The sequence below is a fragment of the Vanessa atalanta genome, chromosome 8, assembly GCF_905147765.1.
Source record: "Vanessa atalanta chromosome 8, ilVanAtal1.2, whole genome shotgun sequence".
Lineage (NCBI taxonomy): Eukaryota > Metazoa > Arthropoda > Insecta > Lepidoptera > Nymphalidae > Vanessa > Vanessa atalanta.
In genome coordinates this window covers 5,823,452-5,847,660 of record NC_061878.1, presented here as the reverse complement: position 1 = coordinate 5,847,660, position 24,209 = coordinate 5,823,452, and the positions used below count along the sequence as shown (strand labels likewise).

Here is a 24,209-nt window from a genome sequence, read left to right as displayed (position 1 = left end):
TTTAATCTGTTCTTAGAACAAATATTTGTATTAATAGTAACATTATGCACTCATTCAACTTTTTAATCCAAGATACTAATAATTTTGTACGGAAACTCATTTCGTACGGATGAATTAAACTTAATAGTATTTTTACACAGCTATTTTTACATTTAAGCCGCGAGATCATTAAATATTTTGATTTTTACTTTCCTTTTTTGAAATGGTCCTAACCAAACATAAGTACAAACACTTGAGTAAACTATTAATACAAATTTGTTATTAATATTGCTATAATGTAAAGATACATAGTATATCACCAATAATTGTTATCAATGCAAGTTTAAGCACCAAATTTTCATTAGATTTATATATATTTTATGTTGTACAATAATTTTTCCGAGGGGAAATCTTTTTTATCGATTTAATGGACGGCCGTAAATATTTTTTCTCTTACGGCTGTTTTCGATTCTCAAGACACATCTGTCTGAGAAATTTCATCGTGATAGGTTGTAAACTCTGGGGAAAAGAAAGCTGCGGGACGAACCAACTGAATTAAGGGTTTCACTTTTACGACTTGACACACAAGTACAAAAATCCACTATAGTAAAACAAAACTATATCCCATATTGAAATCAGCCTGTTTTCTTTTCAGTAGACATCTTTACATGGTCACGTTATAAATATATGCTTTTAGTATAGGTATCTTCCTATACTAAAAGCATATATTTATAACGTGTATATGTACTTTGAATCTGGGTTACTGATTTATTCTGCGTAATACTTGTGAATGCTATGCTAAACTTAAGAGCATATTATAATAAGGTAATGGAACTCATTTCACTTACCTGAGGCGGCAGTCCAGCGAGTGTGGCGTAAGCCAGCGCCTGTGGGATAACAGTAAGCCCAACTGTAATACCAGCTATAAAGTCTGCTAAAGCTTTTTCCGAATTGTATTCGGGAAGCCATTGTGCAATGGGCAATCTTTTATACATCAATCTGGAACACCAGGTTTGTTTCTTGAAACGTTTCTTTGATGGCGAAGACATGATTATTATTTACCTGTTAAAAGAAAAAATTAATCTATTTTATTAAGTATACTTAATACTATATTTTTTATAATTAAAATGTTTAAAGTATTGTATACTTAATCTACAATAGGTTAGGAACCAAACCTAGTAAGTTACTAGTAAGGACTACTACTTGTATTAGGATGGCCTGCTCTAAATATTTAACAACACATTTTATTTCAACATTAGTCATTAATGGTTTAAATTTGGTTCTGTTCTACTGATAAGAACCGGCAAGAAAATCAACTTTGTCGAAATTTACAAATTACAATTAAATATCAATATCCTGCTTGACAACTAACGTTTACTAAAACTGAAAATTTTTATCATATATATTTTAATATCGAATGACGATGTTTTATCGTCAAACCAAGGTCGCAGCCACAGGATCTAAGACGTTACTTCCTTAATGTCTGGAGTTTTTAGTCGCAAAATTGGAGTTAAACAATATAAATAGGCAGAAAACATCAAAAAAAACATTACAGACAAAATTACTAAAGAGAAAAAAAAAATATTTTTATATATTTTCCGGGTAGGCATATTACTCCATTCCACCTGATGGTAAGCGGCAGCGGAGTCCAAACGTGAACCGCAAGGCGGTCAGTACAATCAGGAAGAATTAACTGCTCTAGCCGCCCTCGCCATGCCGGCCCGCATAATTCCTCTTCACGTCTCGTTTGAAGGTTATTAGAGGAGGAGAGCACGTGTGCTAGTAGAGAATTCTATTTTTTAGTAGTGTGACAAAGAAAACGAGTAGCCAGATTAACAGTTAGGCCACCAAGACCTAGAACGAGTACACTTGTGAAGTACGGATTACGAACTAAAAACCTTCATAGGCAACAAAGTTCAGGATATGATGTTCATTGGTTGCCTATTTTTGTTTTAGTTTACTAGGAAATTTTAATTTTCAAATAATATGAACAAGTTGGTAGGAAATAACTTTCGAAGTTACTCTTAATTTATACAGTAGTAGTTAGTACGTGTACATACAAAGAAACTTTTTAAATTTAATGAATGTTGGAATGCTTGAACACGTAAGGTAGGAAATTCTATTAGCTCTACAAATAGAAAGTTGTAGAATAACTTGTATCTTTTTAAGGCACATATACTTCATTCGATTTGATTTAAAGAAAAATCTTACATCCAAGTGTCAGTTTATTTTCTATATCATTCTAGTATGGGGTATTGTCATGCAATATTTTTATACCTTTTTAGCAATATAACATCGATCATATCATTGTCTTCTATATAATTTACTTAATAAAGGATTCGTGATTTGAGCCAATATGGACTTGAAAGGGCGTCAGTGAAGGCGACGGATGTAAGCCTTTTCCTTAATAACCTACAAAGCTTCTCGGTAGGGAATATCGGGGGTTAATTTAATTTAAGACCCTTTGTGTTATACACTTCCCATTTCTCAATAAATATTCCAATTCTAAGCACTGCTAGTGAAAACCAAAAGGTCGAAAGTAGTTCTTACGTAACGGCGATAAAATAACTGATGATCTTATAGGTATTATTGTTTGAGTAACATTCCGTGTTCAACAGTACGCAAAGTTCTCCATTTGCAAACGTGAAGGGAATAATGAACGGGTACAAAGGGTTGTGTGGACGATAATATCTTCTATTTCCGTTTTATTACTATATTTTGGATAGAGTCGGTCCCTTTAAAACGATACATCGGGTTGTACAAGTAATACTATATTTGTGAGATGATTAACAAAATTTTAAACAAAATTTAAATTAGATGAACTCTAGTAAAATAGAAAATACTCTTTTCCCGTTTAACGGTGTTTCACGAGGGCTAGTGGAGAGGGATTCGAAGGGTTCGCGTCAATTAGCGTCAATGGGCCTTTTAAGAAAGAAAAAAGTCAGCAAAAATTAACGGAACACGAGCGTTTTTATCATTGCTGTACTATATAACATTGCGTTTCGCTTTGTTAACTCTGATGGTACATCGAGCTAATAAGCCTATAGCAGACAATGTCGCACGGCTCTTTGTTCCGCCAGGCAGGTTGCCGGGCCAATTATGCACTATTGGATTGAGGATTTTCATTAACTCTGTGTTTGCTGAATTGTCAGTTAGTCCACAATACAGAGCTAAAGCAATTGCATGTGGCCAATACAACATGTTATCTAGTAAATGTACATGTAATTTTGTGGTTAGCGAAATGATGATGTAATGGACCGGAAGTACTTATTTACTGTTTAACCACTTAGTATTATCTTATTAGAATTTATTACCGAATTAAACTATACGTAGGTAACTCGTTTGCATAATATTTGAAAGGCAAACATACATTTTATATTCCTGAATCTAACTATTCAATGCGTTATAGTATAATCGGATTCCTGATTAGTTTGTCTTAATAACGAGCTTATCAAAGTTCAATTCTCAATTGGACTGAATTTCGATTTGGTACTGAAACAAGTAATTGAAATTACATTAATCGTACGACATTTTCGAAGAGAATTGTTTCTTTGGTACTTATATTGCTTGCATCACTTTGAAAGGCCTTGCGATTTGAAGTTCGCTTGAAAAATTAACTAAAATCTTCCTAAACATGAACTAGCATTATTATTTTTATAACAATCGAATAATAATGGGAATAAATTTACGACGTATTTATTTACTAAGTGTTATTATGCTAGATAATGACACGTTTGCGTAATTCTAATTATATAAATAAATAAATTCGTGAGCTACTCATCATCGTTCAAGGACTGATATAATTTAATTGCCTGTCAATTTTTATTAGATAGTTTTTTTTTATTGAAAATTTGTCGAAATTTCAAGTTATCTGTTTTAATAAATATTATCCGTCGATTGAAACATTGGGCAGATGTAAAAAAAATTAATCCCGTTTATTTTATTTTTTTTAATAAAAAATATTCCGACATATAACATCTGGTATATAAAATAGACGAATAAAAAATATCTGACAAAATTTCTTTTACGGTTTTTGTTATGGTTGCATCGTTTCTGACCTTATTGACGATTCGTAAGTTTTGAATTATTTCTTGTATATTTTATAAAGACGAACTGTTTTTTTTTAATATTAGTTTGTATTAGTATCTTTTATGACATCGGTTGGCGTATGACAAATAGGCTATCCGATGGTAAGTGGTCACCACTGCCTAGATATTGGCGCCGTATAACGTTAAACTAGCTTGAAAACGGCACACAACAATACAATGCATTTCTGTCTGGTGGTAAATTATACAATGAGTGGGTGGTACCTACCCAGACAGGCTTACATAAATCCTCCTACCCAGCGTCTTATTTTATATTAATTACTACTGGACTTTATTTTTGCCAGTTTATGCAAAAAAAAGACATCTTTATTTTACTCGGGATAATTTTATCTGATACCCAGAATAAATAAAACCATGTATGTATGCCTTTATGTTTACCTGCGGTGTTGTCGGGTGAAAGTGAAGGTTTTTACAACACACGGTAACTATTTGTGGTTATTAGGGCAGCCAGTTTTCACAATCACGTAAAACACATTTATTTTATCATATCAACAACGTAACGAACAAAAGATAATATTTTTAATCTACGTATGAATGTTTTCACTGGTAATGATGTTCGTTTATTCTCTGAAGAGAAAACTGTAATTGTGCTTTAAAAATAAATTTATGTAAATAAGTTAAATGAGAAGTTGACACAGCGTGGCCAGCTCAAATCGCAATCAGAACTATTTTATAACATGGACGTATGATTATATGTATGTTGTATATTTATCGAGATACTAGCGACCAGCGCCGCCTTTACACGTGCATTTTATTTTTTTATTGGTTTACTGTTGCTGTTGGATCCAAGTAAACTGCTAATACGGCACAAACGCTCTTATGTTTCAGAAAATTCCTGTTTACTGCGCATTTTTTGTTCTAAGTAAAAACCTCCAATAGAGTATTAGAAAACTTAAAAAGAAGGATGAATGGATTCGAAGTCATTCTCAAGTTGAAAAAAATAAAAAAATGACAACTGTAAAGTCCGCAATAACATTAAGCGCATGGGGTTAGGACATATGATTTATGCTTCAGAAACGTTTAATACAAAAATATTGAACTTCAAAATTAACTTTTATCGAAAATTGATTTATTTGAAAAAATGTAATTGCTCATAAATAAACTTAGCAAATGAATAAGGATGGAAAACAGGAACTATTTTAATAACTAATTTCTGTTGCTGAAGAAAAAATTATCAAGTGCCAAGTTCCTATGGAAAATCGAGAGAGTAATATCCAATTAATTCTACTAATAAGCTTCAGTAGCAAATAAGCGGTGAACAAAAAATATATATTCTCTAACAAATTGCTGGGAACGCGCGCCCGTCGATTACGAGGCTTCGATTTGTTACGCGCCAAGTGCAAGCTTGACACGTATTAGTCATTAATACAAGGAATTCTCTCATTTTTTACCGTTTGTTACAACTTTAATATTTATGCAGCGAGCGATAAGCAGGAGAACCATTATAAAAGAGTAAAGTAAATATGTGAATCGTGGAAAACGTTTTATTATTGGCCTTATATTAAAAAATGGTTCATTTGTATAGTAACTCATTTATAGTAAGAATTGTATATTACTTAAAAAGCAGCACGTGATATAGATCAATGACGAAGGCATGCCTTTTCACGTTTCATGAATACATTAAATGAAAAAAGATAAAAAAAATTGTCATCTTTTCTCTCACTCACTCACTCATGCTAATTCACACCGATATTAATTTAATAAGGAGGGGCGCGCCTTCGCGATTGACTAAAATTTCATCGTTACTGAAGATTGAGGATTCCAACCAGTTCCAAAAAGGAGAAAGTGGGATCTTAGGTTGCGTTAATGTTTTCAGGCAATGAGAAAATGGCTTTTATTGAGACTATATGAGATGTTGATCCTGTCTAGGATGATGGTGCACATCTGCAAGGGTCAGACTTGACTGTTTCTCTAACAAATTACGGTATCCATGTTAGTCGACCGATTACAAGTCAACGATTCATCACGCAGGCGTCGAACGGTACAGCACGTACTTCGGTCATCAATCCCGTCCTGTCCGATCCTCGATCCGTCAACGCTATCGGGAGGGACTCTTAGCTTTAGATGAACAACAAAATTATTTTTTAGCTTTTATCAAGATTTTTACAAAAATTCAATATGCGCTGGCATTTTATAAGTGCCATTATACATTGGAAGCTAAAGTTATGATACTACTAAAAACTGCTATAATGTATACTTATGTGATTTTCAACTGAATACAACTTATTTTTAGATAAATATGTACTAATTTTACTTTAACTTTTCAGAGAACTATCAATAAAGTAATATTAGATTTTTATAACTTCAGTAAACTTATGCGCTGAAATGATATAATTTGTCATATCAATTTGACAAAAAATGACCAACTTCATTCAAATTTGTGGAACGATTGTTCTCAATACAAGTTGTCATTTGAAAGCAAATTGACATTTCAATCATCCCTGATTGGACGAACGATGATTAGAGGAGCTTATATTACAGGAAACCAATTCACTGACTACGCTAGGCAGTCATCAATTATTGTCAATACAATTGTCACATTATTCTTTGAACAAAGAATAAATGGTTACTCATTGAAGCATTTCAAAGTTGTGGAGAATCATTGTGGTTCTTATGTACATAGATGGAGTAATGGACTCTTGTAGGGTTACTCGTGGAACTAGGTGAGTAGCGATTATATGATTAACAGGAATCGTCCGTTGTACGCAGATCATATTCGTACGTATGTAATTTGCGGATGTCTAGATAAGATAGTCTCATAGCTTATGCAGCAATTATTCCATAATTAATTCTCGTCCTTCACACTAATATGGGATACCTAGGCACTAATCTTGGCTTAGCGTATAACTTTACTGGCTCATGGCCAGACAATGTCTTAAACAGTCATGAACATTAATTCTCAATGAGGTTTAAGCGTAGATCCATAGCTCCGACGTCTTACCTAGCGATAAAGTGGTTATAACCATATAATTACTATGTGTTGAATACAATTAATTTGGAGCAAGATATGTCTTAAATGATAAGTCATTTATAATAGTTAAGACTATTAATACAACATCTACACATGAGCCAAAAACGTAATGTCTGAAAATAATGCTTTGATTTTATCCGTTAAATATTAGTGTCTGGTTAAAAAGGAGTTTCTTTATATTGAACCTACTTGTAATTTTAGCTTTTATTATATAAATATATATTTTATACGTGATGATTGATTCTCTTTTATACTTATTAAGATAGATTTCCAAGTAACGTCTTATATATTTTTTCGTCTTATAATAAAAAAGAATTTTTTTATTTAGTCATATAATTTATTAATATATCTTTATATCTGTAATTGTTTCACTGCTGAAGAGGATTGGTGCTTACTTCACCAGATCCTTTAATACTGTTTAGAGGATACGAATGGGGCAGTTTTTCATCCGATATATTCACATTTCCTGAGTGTTTTCTGTCGCCGCCGAGAACGAGATTAATTATAAGGACAAATTAGGCATATGAAAACATATTCTACCTAATTATTTAATAGGGTCATCTCACCTCTCACCACTCTGTATATATAATGATCTATATACATTTTTAACCATAATGTTATTGTGCTATGTAATGGGAAATGAAGTATAAAATCGTGCGTATTCGCTGAGTTAGATGTAGTGATTCGGATTCTAACGAAGGTCCCTTATTTCCTTAATAAAATACCTTATTGATTTATTATATAGTTCATTATGATTGTAATTGAGAATCACGAGTAAAATCATATTTTCTGAAGCAATATAAATAACAAAATCGTATCGCTGACACTTAGCATCAAGAGTGTTATAACACTTTGTTTAAGAGAGATATACCATAATTTTAAAATTATAATAAATATTTACCTTTACATGTGTAGGTCCTACAAAATCGTTTAAATACGCATTTGTATTTTAAATTTATTTTATTGAAAATGACGGATATCGGTGTTAAAGAACAGTAGAAAGTACGATTAAGTCCGTACTATGTAATATGTAACTTCGATGTGATTGCTCACACGAGAGAAACATAATACCAAAAATCTATTAAGAGAGAAATAGCGATGTTGGTATAGCTTAACGAACCTTACACTTTGAGTGTTCCTTAAAACAAAAACTATTAAGTTTCTTTGATGTTGTTTGTGTAATAATGTAAATTAGAAATTTTAAAAATCTGCAGAATTATTTTTCGTTCTACAAAATGTTTTTTACCGATTCTCCTTACATATCCAACATGCGAAAAATTACTCGGTTTTTCATTAAAAGGTCATTGCACTTCTTATCTGTTAAGTCAAGTTTACGTCGCCGGTTATTTAACTATTATTTTGTAGCTTAGTTAGTTAATAAATTTAAATAAAATTACATTTAAATAACGCCTTGATGAAGAAAATAAGACAAAGTTTTGATGAAATATTGTGTTTATAATAATTAAACTAAATGCCTGACCGAATAAGCTTTTAATTTTATTACGAAATCTTCGTTATGCATCCATTGGGTAATTTACATCAGTTATTTTCTTATTATATTAGAATTAATAATTGTAACGAGATAAAATAATTAAGTACAAGTCTTTAAACATAATCAACATTATCTATTAATACAGAAAAGTTTCATCATATTTCATCAGTAGTATTTGTATGAAAATCGAATAAACGGACAATTTAGAGTTTTATTTATATTACATAATAACATAGTAATCTGCCCTAATGACAATTGAAACAATTGATAAACATACTACATTATATTTTAAATTAACACAAATTCATAAACAAATTGATTTGCAATATCCTTGTGTAAATAATCTTGATCTCTTACTTTTCATAGATCTTACGCACGAACGAACACAAGCCGCACGCATGCACCCGTTTCACACAAACAGACTTACACACACATATACTAGAGGTAAAATACGTTAAAATATTCTAAGTATGTGTTTGTTTTTTTTTCATTATTTCCTTAAAATAATAAATAATAAGTAACAATGTAAAAGTAAATAAACTTAATTTCATACTCACCACAATGATTTATTAAATTAATGACAATAAAGTTATAGAAACTGTCACTCCAAACGACATAAGGCCTAAATACGATTTTTAACAAAACGCCTGATTTGTTACGCGTTCACTATTCAACTGACTCGCATGAATTGTATTTTCGTGTAAAATTTTAATACCTTAGTTTTATTAGGAATGCACGACGAGTTAGTATAATTGTATTGAAAAAATTGCAAAACACATAGGTGGCTTAGCCTTAGCCTTGTCTGCGTATTTTTGGCAAGTTGTAAAAGATAGATCAGTTGATCAGATCGACCAGTCGATCATAAAAAAATTAGTGGGTTTTCTATCGGAAAAAGTTTCGTTACACCTGTACAATTGATAAATTATTATGTGATAGGGAATATAATAATACAGCTGTGCACTATAATAATATCACGTGCCCAGTTGGCCTTTTTCCCTTGGGAGTGGCCGGTGGGCCTAAATTCGGTTAGGCACATCATCGAAAAAGTATGGAGTACATGGATTTGATTGTCTGTATATAGTTGATTATGTCATTTTTAACCTTTGTTGTTGTAGAATTTTTTTAACAAAAAAAAAATCAAATTATTAAAAAAAAAACATGTTGACAACACATTTTGCCTCAGGAGTTGCAGAGAACAGGCCGAACAACTAAAAAATTGTTATGACATCATAAGATATCTCTATAGCATTTTTTCAGCAATCTTTAATATACTATTTCAAATATGTTACTAGAAATTAAGTTTTACGGTTAAATCAATATTTATTAGGTAATTTATATCAAACAAATACTTATCTTTGTTGATTTTCTAGATTATAATAATTTCAACATTATAATAAATTTTGTAGTGATAATGTTTACATTGAACAAAGCTACAAAACATAATCAAAATATAATATTTAGATTCTGTTATTTTATTATGATAAATTACTGTTCTATACTTTGAAAGATACATACATACATACTATGCATAAGGCAGGATTACTTAAGTACTGTTCATATAAACTGACTTTATTGTAGTCCCCTTTCAAAGTAATTAACCTATTTCAGTTTCCTATATGTATTTTTAATAAGAACATTGTGGAAAATTTCAATTGCCAAATTCTTTTCTCGGTAGCTGTTAACACATTAAATGCCTTGTGAAACAAATATTTTTGGAAACATATCATGTTGTCGTCTGAGTCCATGTGTATTCTATTGCAATAGTCAATGCTTCGATTTGAGGTAATTAAATAACCTCAGGGTAACTATGTGGTGTATGCATGAACAAGTATTTGTAGCATGTTAATAATTTAAAATATAAATCATTCAAAAATATAAATAAATATCAAGGGAATGAAGAGACAAAAATTAACAAATATTTATATATGAATTTTGTACCACTAAGCCTGTAATAAAATTTTTACCTGTACCACATGTGTTAGTTAATATGCAAATAAGTTTTAGTAATGTAAAATTGACATAACAATACATTAGACAGTTTTCAGTATTTAATCAGTTGTGGCAAAAATTAAACAAAAATAATTTATCAGTTTTTCTTGAAGGTTACTTTGAAGAATAATTCAATTGATATTTTTATAAGTTAAAATAGTTAATATAAATTAAAATGGCTAAGTTTTGTAATTATTTCTTAAAAAGATTGAAAGTTACAAGGAGTAAGCAAATATAAAAATATTCTATATCTATAATATTGAAATATCGGGTATTATAAAGAAATATTTATTTAAATAAGTAAACAAACAATACAAATTAGTGATATATTATACTATAAGCGTGTTTTGTTTAAACCAAATTAGTATATTTCATACAGCAGTTAAGTAAGGTAAATATTATTAAGTGAATTCTTACCAAATCACAGCTTTGATATCCACGTAAACTGAAAACACTACAGTCGGTTTTTAATAATCGTTCAGTTTTAATTCATCGTTCGTTCTTTACAATAATTTTAATAAATAGTTTTAAACATATACCAGTCATACTAATAACTAATTTAATATAATGTTAGTTATTTACAGCTTTTTAAACCTAGAATATAAGCTGTTTATTTTCGCTCAAAGTTCAACGTCGAACATCAACTAGATTGTAACGTCAGGTGTCAATTCGATGTGACACTGACATATCTAAGTGTTTCTATAGTTTATATCATCCTCTAAGAATAGACAAAAGTATTGCACTATACAGCCACATTTCCAGGAATACAAATGAATTATTTAAAATTCAAAAATAAAATATGATATGAGCTATTTGTTGCATTCAAATTAAATTTCAAGTTAATTAAGTCGTAAAGGTAAAGAAATTAATTAACTTGCTCTCTAATAATAATAATTTATTATAGATTGAGGTCATTATAAATACATATAATTTACCAATAAAGCTGTTACCAAAAATGTTTCGATATTTGCATACGTAATTGAATTGAAAAGATATAAAATAAATGGCAACGCATTAAAAATGTAAAGAATGTCAATGTTTATAGGAGGTCGTAACTAACTAACCGATGTGCCAATTAACATTGTCGTCTTGCATATAATGAAAAAAAAACTCTATATTAAAAATCCCGTCGAAAAATAAAAGAAAATGATTTGCCAAATAACAATTGGGAAAAATCATTACTTGAAATATAATTTTTCTCTTCACATTCAGACTTCTCATTCTCATAATATTTTCAATATTTGACATTGACGGGAACCAATTATTTGGTTTCGTCACGCACGCTTCATGCCACGGCTAAGTAGCGTTAATTTCCGATTACATGCACTTAACAAATTTATTATATTTTTTAATAAAATTACTGTACCATATTATATCTAAATAATTGCTGTTAAGTTAAATGACATGTATGTATTGTAGAAATTAAACTGAATTTCGCGTTTGCAAAAAATTTTAATATTAATGAGCTGGTAATTTTGCCAAGGTACTATATTTTTAAAAATGTACATTTTTTTCGTATTTCATTCTACTTTTATTTCTCTTCCTTATATACACATTTCTAATACAAACATTACAAAGTTATAAAATACCTACCTAAGGGGGAACCCACACACAATGATTTCAATAAGCAACAAACTATACGTTGTACTTTTATTTGATTTCAAAACACGCGCAATACTAAAAATCGATGTTTGCATGAGAAAAGGTATTTATCCTCTTGGGCTTACCGGTCAGACTGTTACCTACTCTTTGTTTAGAAATACTCATAATATTAAAAATGTAATATAAAATGCATGTAGTTAATAATGAAATATCATAGATTTTGAGTTTATTTCTTGTTTGACAAACATATTCATATTGTGATCATATAAAAAAGTATGTAAGATGTTTAAAAAAACCCGGCCAAGTGCGAGTCGGACTCGTGCACAAAAAAGTCACGTCTGATGTATGGGAGCCCCTTAAAATATATAATTAATTCTGTTTTACTATTTGATGTTATAGCGGCAATAGAAATACACTATCTGTAATAAATTTCAATCGTCTAACTTTGACTTTATTCATTTTATATGATATGGTTCATGAGATTAAACCTGGTGATGTATGGAGAGACAGACGAACGGACAGCAGAGTCTTAGTAATAGGGTCCTGTTTTACCCTATGGGTAAGGAACCCTAAAAAGTCTCGCAAAAAAAAACATTAGTTTTGTAAACAAGCTTAAGTAGATGTAATACAATGGTAAATTCAGAAAATATAAGTTAATAATTTCCGAAATTTCTTGCACGTAACGCTCACGTTTTCGTATCTTTCTTCTAACGCTTATGTATTTACCTGATATCAGTCGAAAATTGAAACGCCACTCACGTTTTCACCTAAAGCATCGTACTTACATACTGCAGTGAAAATTTAAGCGAACGATATTACCGAGTGACACTACTTTGTACTGGATGCAACTTTGTTTGAAAGAACGAATTTGGAATGTTGCTTATTTTGCTTTAGTGCGTCCATGTATAAATTATATCATTTTATGTTCCTGTTTTGACTCATACTGAAATACATTTAATGCACACAGATATATTTTGTTTTATCAACAAGTGACAGGCAATATTCTTTTCCACCTTCCTTGCTTGGCAATGCCAACATAGTGCTAACGTAGAGAACCTTCCGTTTCATAAAGTAGTAAATTCCTTTATAAGGGATATTTAATCATCCATTCAACATATGATAAGAAATAAATTGAGGTATGTAAATATTTCATGTAATCAAGCGATCGGACTCGCCTATGTTCTAATCTGGAACATATTTCAGGTATAAATTTACCTCAATGTATTTCTAAGGGCAATGTCAATATTCACGCATGATCGTATCTTTTGAATAGTTCTTACTATAGGATTGGGTGACTGATTCCAACCAATTCACGGTCGAAGAAATTTGCTTTATGTGGTTCTATTTGCTCAATATTCGTTATTGGCCATGTCATTGTGCCCCACGCTTTATTTTGTTTGTATTTAACCGATGAGCTGGCGTTAGGCGAAATATGAAACTGGGGTAGGTATATCGTTCGTTCGTCATATTACGCACATCCGTGATTTATCCTCATACGCGATAGCTCATAAAATTCCAAACAGTATAAGCTGGGTTCTTTCCTTGTCTGTTATTTTAGACTTTTATTATTAACTTTTTATATTTGATTGCATCTCTGAATGGATATTGGAGCTTACAAAGTTTTTTTTCAATTTTCTGTTTTTATTTCTAAATTATTTTTCCATTTTGTTTAGTAGAATGGCAACATCTACTGAGATTCTAAAACAAAGTAAAACGCAGATTAAAATAATAACAACTTTGCTTATTTATCTACTTAATAAATTAAATGCTAATAATCTCTATTCCATATAGAGCTTAGCTTAGAGGAAACACGACCCTCATTATAATCCTTTTATATTTTATAATAACGTCATCTAATGTGATTACACAATAGGTGCATTCAGAATATTTTAAATAAAAAAAAAAATTGTACGGTATTTATTTGTAATCCATTTCTTTGTTTATAAGTAATATTGTCTAAGGTTACAATAAACAATTTCTAGTTCTAGATTAAAACATAAATATATCATCTGTCATTTATAATAATAATAATTAATGAGCGATTATTCTAACAGTATTTATCAAAGTAATATGTCAAATGTTAAATATTCATGACCTCTTAAAATGTGCTATACATTATAATTGTAAATAATAATAATAGGAAACATTGTAAAGTAGGTATAATTAATTACTTACATAATAACGTAGCTTTCGCTGCTGAATGTACAAACGTATACGCGGAGCATCATGAATAGTGAAAATTAACTATGTAACGTTTAGTACATAATATAAATGCTCTCTGTTGTGTGAAGACAGATGCTACCATATTTCGTGGCTGGATTGCTCTGTACGAAATCATTAACTCACAAGCACATTCTAGACAATATGCATTACTCGTACTGTCTCTATATAATTTAGATGTCTATGTTTTGTGTATATTTCTATAGTTTAAATATTGTGTAGGTTCCCAATATAGAAGTTTTTTTTTTTCGATTTCCTTCAGAAATTTAGTGTGTTAGTTATTTGTATTAATTAGTATGTTATGAATTTAAAAATGTAGCCGGCAGAGAGGAAACAATTGATGGTCATTGAGAGATTTATATATTATAAACAATAAAGTGAAAAGCAACTTAGATTTTCGTTAATAAAATAAATATGTAATAAAATCTGCAACAAACTCTATAGTAAACCCGCTACTCACACATAAGGGAGTAGAAAGCGATGGCGGAGAGCGTCATGCCGTTTGCCATCACAGCATACGCGTGGTTCTCCCCCCAAGGCGCGCAAACAAATGTTTCAAATAAAAAAAAACTCGGGTTTCAAATGAAATGGATATTTGAAACTGGTAGTAATGACGATTCAATTGTGCTTTAAAGTCTAATAGAATAGAAATATTTCTATTTGATATCAAAGTGAAGCTGGCATATATTTATCGGTAACTTTTATTTGGCGGTCGGGTTGTGCAAGCTCGTCTACGTAGGTAACCCATTTATTAGATATTTTACCGCCAAACAGCATTAATCAGTAGGTTCCTAGGGCTGGTGGCGCATTGGCAATGTAAGGAATGGTAAATATTTCTTACAGCGCCATTGTCTATGGATGATGGTGACTAATTGCCATCAGATGGCACATTTGTTCGTCCGCCTGCATGTCATTGCTGAACTCATTTATAGAAAAGACACAGTCGATATCGTAAAATTAGGTATGTATATATTATATCACTAATTATATTATTGGCGAAAATTATGTAGACAATTGCGGAATAAATATGCGTCGATAGTAAACATTTTATCGATAGAGCTATTCTATTAAAACAAAATCGAAAGTCATCGCTGAACACGATCGTGGAATATCAGAAAGTGATATGCGATTTAAACAAGTATCAATTCGAATCGATTTTTAGCATTGTAGGAGAAGCTACGAAGTGAGTTCTCACAGAATATTCAAGATCTTAGTGCAGTAGAATTATTCTATGAGAATACACTAAAAACTTACCGGAGAACATGAGCGTGTAATGTCAGAATGATATTGGCCAATTTTAATGTAAAGTTTATAGGATACACGTATCACAATGTATGTTTTTTTATTTTATAACTAGCAAACGAGCAGGAGGCTCACCTGATGGAAAGTGCTTAATTTGTGTTTATAATTCATCTCGTGCTCGGCGGTGAAGGAAAACATCGTGAGGAAACCTGCATGTGTCTAATTTCAACGAAATTCTGCCACATGTGTATACCGCCAACCCGCATTGGAGCAGCGTGGTGGAATATGCTCCAAAACTCCTCCTCAAAGGGAGAGGAGGCCTTTATCCCAGCAGTGGGAAAATTTACAGGCTGCTAATGCTAATAAAAAAAAAGAAAACATAGTATAACAAATATTTTCTATAATATGTATAAGGTTTGGGTCTTTTTAGATTGGAGTGCCAAAATTATATTAAATATGCTTGCTGTAAGTTTTTATTATTAATAATATCTTCTGAAGTATTAATAAAAATCGCCACTGATTAAAAATAATATTTAATGAAGATGAAATAAAAATGCAAATATTTGAATCGTAGCTCCAATAAAGATTCACGGTTTTCAACCATTCAGGAAAATATCTTCATATCTGTAACAAAAAATAAAATATTAAACAAATTTCATAAACAAATAATTTAGATCGTTGCCCAAAAAGCGTTAGTTAAAATATATGTGACCAGTACATTTCATATGTATGCGGTCAGTATCTCAAACGAGATAAATCACAGAGCAGGCGTTTATGCACATAACTCTTCGGCTTCGGACCACTTGACATTAGCAAGGTCTTGTCCCTAACACGGACCATTAGCTACTAGAAGAGTCATATTCATCATTATGGAAACTTACTGGCTTTATTCTGAGTATTGTCAAGTCTTTATATAAACATTTGTCACAATATATGATAAAATACATCTATGCTTCTTGATTTTAGTAGATGTAGTTATTTGATATATGAATTTTAGTAAATCAAGTTGGAATAATTGAAACGTAGAAATTGGAACACTAGTCCGAAAAAAGATTATTTATAAGTTTTCTTGTTAGCTAGCTGTGCTATGCTAGCTATACTATGCCATATAGTTTGTTGCTTTTACCATTATTACCAAGTGGATCTGATTTTTATTGTAATTATTTATAAACTAGCCGTATGTACGATAGGATTTTCTATCGGAAAACATTGTTACATTGGTATTTTTATAAACAGAAGCCAAAACGATTTCCACGTTTTTAACTTTTAAAATGACGTAATCACCTACAAATTTCCAGAAGAATTTCACCCTCTAGGGTGATGAATTTTTAAAAAACTCTTTCCGGTTTTTCCTCATAAACAGCAGCCTAAATACAGATTTCTAACTTTCAAATACGACGAACTTTCATACAAACTCTCATCTTAAGTTTCACCCTCTTATGGGATGAATTTTCAAAAAAGCTTTAACAATTGTCTTTAACTCATTAACATAAGCCTAATACTTGTTTCCATATTCTAACATCAGAAATGATGAATTTACATATACACTTGCTTTTCCCACCTCTTAAGAAAAAAAATCCTATCTTAGTGCTTCCTCCCCCAATAAATTCCATCCTGTTAGACTCATCAGTTTAGGCTGTGCATTGTATGTCAGTCAGTCATTTAAACATTTTATTAAGTGAATAACTTCATACCATAATAAATGTCGTGCATAAAAGATTAATGTTTTGTGCACTAGAATAAATAGTTCTCATTTAATTACACGAACAATGTTTATGGAAAATGAATAATAAATTAGTTATTCTGAACTAATTTTTATATAAAAGTTTAATGTTTCTATGAATTAGCAAACGAATATTGAGAATTAAATATGAATTAAAAATGAAGTTTTCATCCATTTGTTACACGACCGATGTTATTACTAAAATCAATTATTATCAATTAGTTTTTTCTGAACTATCAATTATTTTAAAAATAATTGTAGTTTTATTTTTAGCTCAGACGATTAATAAAAAAAAATTGACATTGACCGACTGTCTTTCATTGTTTTTTTTCTCTCGGTAAAACATCTTATTGTTAATTTAAACACCTACAGAATTTTCTTCTGCAAAATTTCGAAAAAAGAACAGAAATAGAGACAAAAGATTACAATCTTTGTACGTTATGTTTCATTCATGATTTGTACAATCACCGAGAGTATTCAGGAATATGGTGAGTTGTATAAATAAATTCAATGTAATGTGTGTATACTTGTTCAGACTACAACATGCTGTACGTGATGAAACATAAAAGAAAGTTGACGGTAACTCAGGTTAGCGGATAAAATTGTCTTTTACACGTCGTATTTTTACTAAAATGCTTATTTCCTCTCTTAAGGGAAATGTTAAAAAAAAATGCCACCCTGTTCTTTTCTTTACACGTATTAATGTATAAAAACATTGAATTAGGAGAATAGTTTTAAATTACACAATATTTACATTAGTCGAATATTTAAGTCAATAATGTGTGGTTTTAAAAAAATAATAATTTAATATCGGATATATTTAGTTTTAGGATACCTTTTTCTATATCAATTATCACCTTAATATAAGAAGTTTTTATAAATGTGCATCATAACTATATAAATAGCTAAATACAATGTTAGATGTACCATGCTAAGTCGTATAAATAAGTTGATGGTACCATATTTATTTATGGTATGTTTTAAGCTCTGTATTGTTGTGTAAATAAAGCGTGCATAAAGTTAAACAAAAATTAAGTCATAAATTTTATAATACACAATTAAGCATTATATATTTAAAAATCATCGTCATTGCCCACCGGATTAGTAAACTGAAGTGGCAGTGGGCTGGCCATATTTGTCGTAGAACCGATGACCGTTGGGGAAAACGTGTTCTCGAGTGGAGACCGCGCCTCGGCAAACGGACGTCCTCAGGCACGGTGGAGTGACGATTTGCGCAAGACGGCTGGCAGGAGCTGGATGCGAGTTGCCGAAGAAAGACCACAGTGGCGTGCATTTGGAGAGGCCTATGTCCAGCAGTGGACGAATATGGGCTGATGATGTGATATGTTTAAAATAGTATTTTAAATACCAGTATTTATAGGTCATATCGAGTATGTTTTTAAGTAAGCTTAATTAAAATAGACAACGAACCGCATGTGTTATCATTTTCAGTTAATACTAAGCCTTTGGGAGTTTCGAACCCAAATCCGAGATTGTAAGAGGTTATCAGAAGGACCTAATTTAATTCATTGTCCCCGCCTTGTCGACCCTTACCGACAAAGCGTAAACGACCCTATGCAAAAATCTTTAACTGCGCATATTAATGGGATCCGCTGAAAAGCTGTTCATTTTCTTATGTTTTTCGCTTATTAGGTTTTTCATTTACATATAACAAGTTAATTATTCTTTACGCTGGCCTATTATATAAGCAGAATAAAAGAGTAATGAGAATGTTGCTTCTAAACCTTTTGTTCTCATCGGACTTGTAAGATGAAAGAACAAGGTTAGAATTTTTTTATTCATTGAATACACGAGCTTAATTTGTTTTTTTTTTTTTAATTTTTATCTTAAATAATAGTTTGTAAATAAAACAATACTTTATGTTATTCTATTATATAAAATATTAAAACGAAAGATATTTCAAAGTACTTGTTCATCTATAAAAAATATTATAAATGCGAAAGTAACTTTGTCTGTCTGTCTGCTCTTTTACGGTCAAACCACTAGATCAATTTTGATAACATTTGGTATCAAACTTGAACTCCGAGGAAAGATAAAGTCTTCTTCTTTATGCTTAACACCAGACGACCAACCTAGTAATAAAATCTAGTTAAAATTTAACTTCCATCATGTTAAATTAAAGGATAGTAATGTTATAAGTATTTTCAGTAATAATTGTAATTTATTATACATTCAATGTGCTAGAAACCATTGGCTGACTTTGTTTAATTCGGAAAGAAACCATAAAATCCAATGTATTATTTATTCTTATTTCTTGATGTATTATTTCTTATTCGGGTAAAATAAGTTAAGAAAAGAAAGGATTTTTACTGTTTCCTATAGCTTATTGTCAAAGGAAATCAAAGAATATGAATAACCATAGCTCTAAGAATTCAACGTTGAATAATGAAATGAAGTCGAGAGTTAGCAATAATAACTTCGTTAAGTAGAAACGACTCGATATTTTTTGTGTTTATAATATTAGAACAAGTTCGTTGATTTATTTTTAATTTATTAATATCTTACCTCTATTAGATATCGCTATTATCATAATTAAATAAAATAATTTATGACGTTCATATTTATATTTTTGTAGGACATAAAGAAACACGGTATATGTAAATTAGTCGAGTAAAATTCAATATCAACTAGCTACTATGCAAACATATCCAATTGATGGTCTTAATTTATTTTCATTAATTTACGCGTACAGATTTTATTACAAAAAACCATATAATATTCTAGATTCAAACACTTGAAAACCAAACGTATTGATTATTTTCATGTATGTATTGTATTTCCCCGTAACGTTTTATTTTGATTTGATTATAATATGACCTTAACGATAAATTATCCGAAGCACCTAAGATTTTTTTAATATACCGAATATATTATAAGCGAAACACCCAAAATGTAAATGGAGTGAGCCATAACTGAAGTGGAGGGCCTTCTGAACTGGTCCATTTATAGAAGGTTATTGATGTTTATGCATACTAACGGACGGGTAAAAAGCTTTTCCATTATTATGTCAAGATCTACTTTCTTAAGGCTTAACGCCAAGGCCCTTGAATATCCTGAATATTGGCTGTATAAAGATATACGATAAGTGAAGTTTATTTTTCTTTATGCTGTAGGTACTTTATAAACGACCTTCCCTTGTTAATAATTGAATACTAATTTATCCTCTAAAAACCTATTATGCTAAAACTTTATTAATAAAGTTATGAATATAATAATCATATAAATCGTATACAGTAATAATAATAATATCCTACATACATTTATATTCCTACTGCTTATTATATGAATATATTAAGAAAAGTGTACGTAGTCCTCATAAATAATTATGTTTATTAATGAAGCGCATTAAAATCAGTTGAGTAATTTAAAAGATCTAAGCGTACAGATGGCGGGAAGCGTTTTATACTATGTGGCTACTAAGATCGTTATGCAGAGATTTTTAAAAAATCTATTTCTGATAACAAGAAGGCTTTTTTTACATATATTTATTTATTTCTTAACAGACATTATCTTCTGTGCCTTTTTGATATTTATATATGCATAATTTGTACTGATCGTTTTAAGATCCCTTACATTTTTAAATAATAAAATAAAAATTACCATTTAATAATTATATTATATATAAATATAGGCAGGTGAATTTATGAAGGTGAACGAACTTTTGATTGAATTAGACCATCATGGTTGTATTGCGTACTTATTTTATTTTGTGAATAGTGTATCAACGTCAGATGGAAAGTGGCTACCTAATGTTCGAAGCCATCATTTACAATATTACTTTTTTTTATACTTATATTGCAATTTAATTAAAAAAATATATTAACACGAAAAACAACGATTGTATTCAACATCTATGTTGTATAAAATTGAAATTATTTTTGGATATAAACCAGAATAAAAAAAGTTCTCAGATCTCCATCAGATGGGTATGATGTTATTGTTTATGAATTGATTGTGGTGTTTTTCTTACACTGGTGGTAGGGCTTTGGCTTTAGGCTACCACCCACTCATCAGATATTCTACCTTCAAATAACAGTACTCTGTATTGTTGTGTTCCGGCTAGAAGGGTGAGTGAGCCAGTGTAATCACAGACACAAGGGACATAACATCTTAGTTCCCGAGGTTGGTGGCGCATAGGTGATGTAAGGAATGGTTAATATTTCTTACAGCGCCTTTGTCTATGGGCGGTGGTGACCACTTACCATCAGGTGGCTCATATGCTCGTCCGCCAACCAATGCCATAAAAAACAAAAACTGGGTTCAATATAGCTCAAACATGGTTCTATGTAATTTTCAGCAGTATTTAATTAATACTAAATAATGTATTTAGTATAATTATGAGGCCAACATTTAGAAAAAAAAAATCGAGTTGTTTTTTTATTTTATTAAATATTCTATAGCTGTAACAATTGGCAATTCTTTATCAAACGCCACAAACATACAAATGATTAGTAGAATATATTCATTGCTCTCAAATTGATGAGCATATTAAGCTTCGGTCATTATTGTTGTCATCGTCTGCACCTGATCATAGTCATTAGTGATAAGTGGATAATTCATCCTACGTAGTGTTGTTTCGCCCTTGAAATGTTGTAGAGATTGAATGTCAAATACATACGTAAAATATTATATTTAATATAACGCGATGACGCCTTCAGAGAGACTAGAACAAACACTTGAATTTTCTTAACAATAATTTTACTAGTAACCCGTCCCGGCTTTGCGTGGTTATAATAAGGGTCTTTATAATAGGGGACAATATTACTTTTAAATAACAGAACTAACAACAAACAAAAAAAAAATCCGAATAGGGAAGTTGAAATTATCGGCCTTTATATTATATGCATATATTATACATGTGAACCTTCCTCTTGAATACCTCTATTTATTGATGAAAACCGCACTAAAGCGTTGCGTAGTTTAAAAGATCTAAACGCACAAACGGTAGGAAGTGACTGTTTTATACTCTGTAGAGATGTACATACATTAACAAAAATCTGTTGGTATATTCAAATTTACTTGAAAATAAAATCCCCCCTTGTTATGAAATGATTATGTTTTGATTATAAGTGACGCATCCTATTAATTCTGCACATAAAGTAACGCAATGATATTATGTTATTATCCGTTCGTTTAGTGATGCGTTAATTATACTTAAATACCTATGTACCATAAGGATTAAAATATATTTCAGGAAATATTTTTTGAGTAAAATCAGTTTCTTATCTCAACATTGTTTCAAAAATTAAGATATTCTTTTAAAGAGGATTTTTAATTTAAATTAGCATTTTATTGTTTTGACTTATATGACCTTATTTTGTAAGATAACTTATAAATAGTTTTATTATTTATCTTTTAATATTTTCTTTCAACAATCACATGTTATTGCCATTTCGTACACTGAATTATTTGTTATCGTATTTTAATATAAGGAAAATAACTAAATAAATAACGGAATAATTGCATCAATTTTTTATTTAGATTAAAACCATAATTTTGAAATTGGAATAATATAAAGCCACTAAGTAAGTACACTAAGTAAGAACGGATCAATGATAAATGGAAATGGTACATTTAAAAGTAATAATTTCAATATTGTCTTACCTGATTTATACATAGAGCATCTATCCTAAGGCGCCCAGTTCGTCATCACCCAAATCCGAAAACATGTTTATATCAGACGTAAAAGATCCACTTTCAGCATTAACTTCATTTATATATTTCAAGTTGGAAAGAAAGTTTTGGTAATGCTTATCGCGTTCCTTCTTATCTTTGTATTCTTTGTTATAATCTTTCATAAATTTTTCGAACAACATCGGGGCATCTTTCAATTCGTAAATCGGCCCTTTCTCATCCAACGACGTCTCCTCGTCTTCATCGTAATCGTAATTTTCGTCTTCTTTGAATTTGAAACTGTTAGCGATATTTATAAATATTAAGCAAAGTGTAGCAATGATAACTAGATGTTTCATCTTTGACACACGCGATACGAGTCGTTTGAAGATTATGATGCGTCTGTCTAATTTTAATTCCTGTTTCGGCCTCGACAAACTTGTTTATGCGGACCAAAGGTCGCGTTTGTTGTGTTTCCAATTGTATCAATTTTTTTTTATTTTTTAATTTATTAATAGCATGGAATCTCCGAGCTACATCCGCGTCTTTGGTATTTTATTATCTATTACTTTATATATTGATGTCATTTGTTCAATGTTTAAGATGCCTTTGCTATATATCTATGTTGAGATAATACCGAATTCGAGAAGGACCGGTTTTATTTAATTATTCCACAGTCTGATATTTTTTTCAATCAGTTTCAATAGTCTGCGACGCCATCTTGAATTCGAAATTTAGTACCTAAACACCTGGCTAAGTTACGAAAAATTTCAGAGTCTTCGTTATAATTATGGTTTGTCTTGGTAGAATCTAATTATACTGCTCCATAAATCTTAAACGTAGGATACAAATAACAGTTTTTAGATGTACTATACGATAGATATTATTCGATATTAATTATAACTATGAACTCACTTAAATCAAAGTATTAATTATGACTTATATTATATCCGTATAAAATCATTCGTAGGTCAATAATCCCGAATGGAAATATTTTCTTATATTCAAAGTCCGTCGAGGACAGCAAAAACACCATCCGAAGTTACTCGTGTGTGTTTTATAATGTATATAAGTAATATTGTATTATAGATACTAAAGATCTGTTTATTTTGATTAACTGATCATATTTACGTAACTAACAAGTTACGTAAAAATTCTCTGCAAGAAGTCACTCGAAGTGCTAAGACTAGTCTAATTAATTTAAATGATCAGTAATAATTTAAATAAATTAATTGATTTATTTGTTTATAT

The 24,209-nt window shown here is 30.5% G+C and overlaps 1 protein-coding gene and 1 long non-coding RNA gene across 3 annotated transcripts in view; both read right to left on the bottom strand.

Moving 5' to 3' along the window:
* Positions 1–11,174, bottom strand: part of LOC125065996 (sodium-independent sulfate anion transporter) — a 32,813-nt gene extending 21,639 nt beyond the window's left edge. The window contains exons 1-2 of one of the 2 annotated variants that reach the window (XM_047673869.1): positions 10,955–11,174; positions 828–1,041 (exon numbers count right to left, since the gene is read on the bottom strand). In XM_047673869.1, coding sequence (XP_047529825.1) covers positions 828–1,028 — 201 coding nt within the window. In that variant the 5' untranslated portion in view covers positions 1,029–1,041; positions 10,955–11,174. Of the gene's footprint in view, positions 1–827; positions 1,042–9,105; positions 9,124–10,954 lie in introns of those variants that run through there. The other variant, XM_047673870.1, reaches the window with a different exon arrangement.
* A 4,944-nt stretch (positions 11,175–16,118) lies between these two features.
* Positions 16,119–23,493, bottom strand: LOC125065823. Its single transcript, XR_007119641.1, has 2 exons — positions 22,950–23,493; positions 16,119–16,225 (listed from the first exon to the last, which is right to left on the bottom strand). It is a non-coding gene; the product is annotated as an uncharacterized LOC125065823 (long non-coding RNA).
* Between the last annotated feature and the right edge of the window lie 716 nt (positions 23,494–24,209).